This window comes from Limulus polyphemus, unplaced genomic scaffold (assembly GCF_000517525.1).
Source record: "Limulus polyphemus unplaced genomic scaffold, Limulus_polyphemus-2.1.2 Scaffold2782, whole genome shotgun sequence".
In the NCBI taxonomy this organism is placed as follows: Eukaryota; Metazoa; Arthropoda; class Merostomata; order Xiphosura; family Limulidae; genus Limulus; species Limulus polyphemus.
In genome coordinates, this window is record NW_013668392.1 from 134,504 (window position 1) to 142,264 (window position 7,761).

General features: G+C 33.9%; 1 protein-coding gene across 1 annotated transcript in view; it reads left to right on the forward strand.

Annotated features, from left to right (window-relative positions):
• LOC106467895 (lachesin-like) overlaps positions 1 to 7,761 on the forward strand; it is a 28,050-nt gene that overhangs the window by 10,236 nt on the left and 10,053 nt on the right. The window contains exons 2-3 of the mRNA XM_022396102.1: positions 355 to 464; positions 6,766 to 6,903. Coding sequence (XP_022251810.1) covers positions 355 to 464; positions 6,766 to 6,903 — 248 coding nt within the window. The remainder of the gene's footprint in view (positions 1 to 354; positions 465 to 6,765; positions 6,904 to 7,761) is intronic.

Sequence of the window (7,761 nt, forward strand, 5' to 3'; positions counted from 1 at the left end):
CATCATTCACAGTATATTTTAGAACAATAGGTGTTCTACTTACTATCTACATCATTCACAGTATATTTTAGAACAATAGGTGTTCTACTTACTATCTACATCATTCACAGTATATTTTAGAACAATAGGTGTTCTACTTACTATTTACATCATTCGATGTTTTCGTTTCATATTAAGAAATGTGTTGAAGGAAGCAAATTGTGTATTCTAATTAGTGTCAAAATACTTAATATAATGGATAGTAATAGCTGTTATTTTGAACTAGAATTAGTAAGATAGTTGGTTGGATGATAGCAAGGATGATACTTATCTATTTAACTAAATAATTCATCAGTTTATGAATTTCCTTTTCAGTGTACGCGCAACAGAACCCAACCATATCCTTCATCACCAAGGAAGTTGTGGCGAACATCGGAGATAACGTTCATCTTGAATGTTCTGTTGAATATGCATCACAGTATCCGGTCTGTAAAGATAATTCTGTCTACTTTTTATATGTTTTGTTTAAATTATTCGCATTATAAGATGTTTACTTAAGATATTTATAGTTTCAATCTCGAATTTATGTTTTTTAATTGTAAATTCTGGGATATTTTGCTGATATATATCTTCTTTTATTTTGATTCTCAACTGGTAAATCAAAGAGTGGACTATTTAACTTAGTTTAGCTTTATGAAATGCTTTCTAAGCGTTTCTCTGAAATGAAAGTAAACAACTTTGGATCGATAGCAGTTTTCAACAAATCATGCTTAATCCAGTTGAGTAATTGAACGTTGAGAGTCACGTAATATTAATCGTTTAAGTTTATTTTAGGCATGTATTATATTGAATTTTACTTATTTAAAAACGTTTTTTATCATCCTACATCTAATTACTTGTCGAAACACATCTGCTTGAACAATACGCATGTTAATTAATTTAATGTTTCCCTCAATGTTAATATTTTTAAATAACCATATGACTACTTTTCGTTTAAAATTGTTATACGAGATTACTTAGGTCGCCTTTAATACAATTTTTCGCAAAACAACACGAAGAAATACAACACGATTTAGAGCATAAAAGTCCTGAAAAAAGTGTTCTTCAGGTTCGAGGAGGCAACGGTCCTACTTTTTTTGGATGTCTTTTAATAGTAACTTAAAAAAAACGTATTGATTCTCATTACTGTTACGCCCCTAATTCACACCAGTTAGCCTCCCAGAGTCACGGCGGTATGTCTGCAGACTTACAACGCTAGAAACCGGGTTTCGATACCCGTGGTGGGCAAAGCACAGATAGCACATTGTGCAGCTTTGAGCTTAAATTCGAACAAACCAAACCACACCAGTTAATAGAGATAGGACTGAAAATAAATCACCTCAACAATATTGAACGGATATAATCGTCTGTTTGAAAAAAAGTTACAAATGTACAAACAAAGTTTCAATATATTCTCCAGATCTGAGACACCATTTATTTTCAAGTTACAGTGGCATTTTATTAGCATATAATTTACTACTATCGTGAGCACTGCAAAAAATATAAAAACTTATTTTTACATTATGTCCTCTAATTATGTCAGAAAACTGTTTGGGATAGTTTCGCTTTCAACCGTTAGTTGTTGCTTTCAAGTGAGAGCAACTTGAAAAATCAATGAAGAATCATAGACGTTGGAAACTAATGAAAACTTCAAGTTTGAAGAACTTGTAAAAAGTCGTAGAAAAACTACAAGTGCTTAAATGGAAAAAAAGCAGATATTTAACGGACTTCCAACGGTAAGATCCAGGGTTCGATTCCCCGCGGAGGAAAGAACTCAGGTAACCCATTTTGTGGCTTTGAGATAAAATAAATAAACAATATTCTGAATCTCTTGAGTTCAGCACTGGATATAATTGGATCTAGTATCTAAATTCTCTCTCTCTTTTCTCCTAACATTCAGTGCCGATATTGAGGATAATGTAACCTTCTGTGTTCTGTCTCACCATATCCGAGTGAAATAACAAGAAACGAATGTAAATGCACATAACAATTTTGAAGGAATAATTTCAAACCGCGGAAAGATACACTTATAAGAGTTAAACAGTCAATACAGGAAATATACGATATTCCTAGTAGCTATCACAAAAATCACTAAATTTGATATTTTGATATGGTGTTAACGCCTTTAATAACCTGGCGAAATGTGATTATAATTAATTATACTGGTCATAAGACATTAGTATTAGGCCTATTATATTCTTTAATACTACATCTTTTACCTAATCCCTCAGGGATTTTTCAAGAATTAAAAGAGTGTATAATAATAATAATAATATTTCAACCGCACTATGTTCGCCATATCCATTGCCGATGATGCATTTCGCTCAATCCAGAGCTCTTCAGGCCGGCTGGAACACAGCATAAACGAAAGACTATTTATATAAGCCCAACTGGCCTGATCAGCTCTGGATTGAGCGAAATGCATCATGGGCAATGGATATGGTAAAAGTACTACTACTATACACTCTTCTAATTCTTGAAAATCCATGAGGGACTAGATAAAGTATTCATTGTTAAAAATACAGTGGGCCTGATACCAATGTCTATGACAAGTATGATTAAACCCTTTGATAATTAATTTAAATGTTTATATCAGTAACGTTCTGGTTTAACTGCACCTTCTCTGACCTTACATGATTTCAATGACATACAACTAATTATGTGAAGTAAGGCGATTTAAGTCAATTTCATAAATGATATTTTTAAGAGAATTCTCCCGATATAAACATGTTAAAGTATTACATTATGCTCACTACTTAATTAACGGTATGGTCAAGTAGTTAAGGCGCTCGACTCGCAATTGAGGGTCGCGGATTCGAATCCCCACCACACTTTCAGCCGTTAAGGCGTTATTATGTGACGGTCAATCCCGCTATTCGTTGGTAAAAGAGTAGCCCAAGAGTTGGTGGTGGGTGGTGAAGACTCGCTGCCTTCCCTCTAGTCTTACACTGTTAAACTAGGGACGGCTAGCGCTGATATCCCTCGTGTAGCATTGCACGAAATTCAAAACAAACCAAACAAGCCAGCGGTTCAGCAGCAAATCTGAAGACTTATAACGCTGAAAACTGTTTTCGATACCCATGGTGGGCACAGCACAGACAGTCGTTGTATAGTTTTTCGCTTAATAACAAACAAACACTGCTTATTCAAAAAAATAGACCCAAACAACATATCTTGGATACATGAATAATTCTAAAAGGACGTATATAAAAAAAAACTCATAAAATCTTCCAAATGCTTACATAACAAGTATTCGTCACAGGGCACATGCAACAGTTACTCAGCATCCAATTTTAGTGATTCATTATTTTAGAAACATCTTTGGTTCTTCTGACATAGATAACCTATTAGCTCAATGTGGTTAAACATATCAGAAGTGTCTTTTCAATACACTTTGAAGTTTACGAGGCTCATGAAGTTGTCATGTACCGAAAATGAATTCTAACACCTAGTTGAATTTCAGATTTACTTAACAAAAACTTGGTCAGGTTAGGGTGCGAGTGAGCTACATAAAAACACATTCTAAGGGAACTCCGTGCATGTATGGTACCCCTTGAAAGAAATTCACATAGAAAGCTATAAACTATACCCATTAACTTTAATACATTACCTGATATGTTAAGTTAGTCTTGTATGCATTTTAAAATGAAGCTTTGATTTTATAAATTACTTTAAAGACGAGCATGATGCAGTTTGTTTTTGCTAGACATATTTGTATCTACGTCCTTAGTGACGAATGTAATATCAGATTGATACTTGAAACCGTCGGTACTTGGTGAAACTCCATAATTACAGAATTGAGACAAGCCAACATAACTGTACGTTTCACAAATACATCATTTATTCACGACCATGGTTTCGCCAGTAAAGGCATCATCACCTGATGATGGTCGTGGTCGTGAATAAATGATGTATTTGTGAAATGTACAATTGTCTTGGTTTTTTCAATTCTGTGCTAGTGTCAGATTATATGTACACGTACATCAGTGAAAGTTTAAAAATTGTCAATGTAATTTGGTTCAAAAAGATTACACTTTCTGCACCATTTACTCTACTTATTTCGCGACAGTTGCGCGTACATCAACTTAAATCAAACAACGTCTATTTTTATTTTACACAAATCGGTTCCATTGATAATACCTCCTATTCAAAATATTCGAATTCCCGTTGATATCCTTACAAAGTGATTTCTCTGTAGAGATCGAATTCCTTATCAAAATCACCCATTGATATCCTTGCAAAGTGCTCTCTATATAAAGATCGAATTCCTTATCAGTATTACCCATTGATATCTTTGCAAAGTGCTTTCTCCATAGAGATAGAATTCCTTATCAATATCACCCATTGATATCTTTGCAAAGTGCTTTCTCCATAGAGATAGAATTCATTATCAATATCACCCTTTGATATCCTTGCAAAGTGCTCTCTCCATAAAGATCGAATTCCTTATCAATATCACCCGATGATATCCTTGCAAAGTGCTTTCTCCATAAAGATCGAATTCCTTATCAATATCACCCGATGATATCCTTGCAAAGTGCTTTCTCCGTAGAGATCGAATTCCTTATCAATATCACCCATTGATATCCTTGCAAAGTTATTTCTCCGTAGAGATCGAATTCCTTATCAATATCACATTGAGGTAAAGGTATTCTTGTTCTTTTTCTATCTACCACGTTTGTTTCTGTACATTGAGCTAAATAATCATTGTATGTAGCGAAAACTTGTGATATTATCCAAAGATCATAGTTAATCACCCAGTTTGGCAGTCCTCTTTAAAATTCGAGTTATTTTTAATTATGAGGCATGCTTTTGACATAAATTTATACACGGGACAATGAATCTTCTATAGGACTATATTATGGTAGGGTGTTGGTTTACATATTACCATAATATATGTAAACCTAGCACCCTACCATAATGTATGTAAACCTAGTACCATACCATAATATATGTAAACCTGGTACCATACCATAATATATGTAAACCTAGCACCCTACCAAAATATGTAAACCTAGTACCCTTCCAAAATATATGTAAACCTAGTACCCTACCATAATATATGTAAACCTAGTATCCTACCATAATATATGTAAACCTAGTACCGTACCAAAATATGTAAACCTAGTACCCTTCCAAAATATATGTAAACCTAGTACCATACCATAATTACCAAAATATGTAAACCTAGTACCCCGGTACTAGGTTTACCTATATTATCTCATGTTCATCTTCCCTAAGGTCAACACATCATTGTTTGAAGTAAAGAAAGAAAATTACAACAAAGTTGCAATGAGTTGATTCAAGTTAATATGCTTCTATAGTAACAATTTCAAAATGTGATGTTATTCTCAAAATATTTAACCTGCGCTAAACTTGATATAACCTTTTAATTTATTAATTTTATACCTCTTAATATTGTTTCTTTATTTAAACCTCACTGTATTTCTTCCTTTTCCGATGAGTATTTTGTATTTATGTAGATGATTTGTTGTACTTTTTTTTTAATGAACAAGCGTAACGTGAGTTAGCAATTTTCAGTTTCAAAGCTAAAAGGATAGTGAGGGTGCAGCTGACAAACGAACTCCAGTTGTGCTTACTAGGTTTGTACCTTCTGATCTGGTCCCTTGGTTAAAAATGTCGCTTGTAGTTTGTGAATTACTGCCGTTTGCGATGTTTATTTAATAATATTTTTTCATAATATAATGCATACGTATAAACGATAAAATATATTTAAATAAAATTAAAAAGTTTCAAACGATACAAGGCTGCTATCATAATAAAAAAGGTGTGCAAATTAAAAACAAGACTGTTTTGTCTGCACTGATGGCCTATTAATATCACTAAAGCACCATATGTTTTAAAAGAAACATTTTTTCAAGGGCTCATGAACTGCGGAACGTCATCAACAAAGACTTAACACTAAAGACACAGTTATACAGAGAGTAGTTAGGAGAACTTCCAAATACCTCGAACTCTTCAGAGGAATATATATCATTTAATTAGTTTTTAAAACATCAATCTCCCGTCGGAAGATGAACAGTTTCTTGCTGTTTTGGTTGAATGACGACGTTAAACGTTTCATAACTCCAGGAAACGTGTTAGATTCGCAGCCATAGTTATAAAACTATTTTTTCTATAGTTGTGAAGACAGGCTATACTATTAACATAGAAATTAAGAAATCTTATCCAAATATCAACTTTCAGAAAACGCTGTGACATCAATATTTTTGGAATATGTCATTACATGTAACTCACACAGGAATAGGTAAAGCAACATCATGACGAAGTCCAATACTGTGCAATAAAATCCACGAGTTTAATTTATCATATTATAAAAGGTTAAAGTACAATAAAAAGAATAACAAATATATTCCCCCATATCACATAACCTATTGCGCTAATAGAATAATAATAGTATATTATTTTACCTTAATCAATAACAAAAACATATTTGGGTAAATAAGCTAGCAATGGAAATCTTGCGAACTGACAGTCACAGAGTGTGTGTGCGTTTTCATTTCAAGTTTTCTATGCCTACGGTTTGAAAGTTGGGCATGAGCTAAACAGTATTAGGGTTTTAAAAACTGTGAAAACAGCTTTCTTTATATTTTTATGAATATGTTAGTAAAATTATTCTATGTTTATATAGAAGTCCATATGTCAGTTCATTTTGTTTATTTTACTACTGAAAAGAGCAGAACTGCAGTTTTTTTAACTAATGGCAACTCATTTCTTTATTTATAGGTTTTATGGGCCAAGATTAACTACAACAATCCATTTAACAATCTGTTTATATCTTCAGACAGTTCTAAGATTTTACCAGATCCTCGATATTCTGTAGTGCAAAATACAGATGGAACTACCAACACTTACACGCTTCAAGTAAGATTTAAAGTATTTAAGAAAACTTTTAACTATAAGTTAAGCATAATCTTCATTTGTAAATAGTAAATCATTCCACTTAAAGGAGATAAACAAACAACACCAAGATTAGTGGTCTTACAAAGGACTTTGAATATTAATCATTTAAAACCACTGTATCATGGATATGTTTGACCAGTTTTTTTAATTAGCCGCAGCATAGTAGCTCATAGAATGGTTCTGTGTTATTAGCCAAGGCATAGTGACTCATAGAATGGTTCTGTGTTATTAGCCGAGACACAGTGGCTCATAGAATGGTTCTGTGTTATTAGCCGAGACACAGTGGCTCATAGAATGGTTCTGTGTTATTAGCCGCAGCATAGTGGCTCATAGAATGGTTCTGTGTTATTAGCCGCAGCATAGTGGCTCATAGAATGGTTCTGTGCTATTAGCCGAGGCATAGTAGGTCATAGAATGGTTCTGTGCTATTAGCCGAGGCATAGTGGCTCATAGAATGGTTCTGTGTCATTAGCCGAGGTATAGTGGCTCATAGAATGGTTCTGTTTTATTAGCCGAGGCATATTGGCTCATAGGATGGTTCTGTGTTATTAGCCGCAGCATAGTGGCTCATAGAATGGTTCTGTGTCATTAGCCGAGACACAGTGGCTCATAGAATGGTTCTGTTTTATTAGCTGAGGCATAGTGGCTCATAGAATGGTTCTGTGTTATTAGCCGAGACACAGTGGCTCATAGAATGGTTCTGTGTTATTAGCCGAAGCATAGCGGCTCATAAAATGGTTCTGTGTTATTAGCCGAGACACAGTGGCTCATAGAATGGTTCTGTGTTATTAGCCGAAGCATAGCGGCTCATAAAATGGT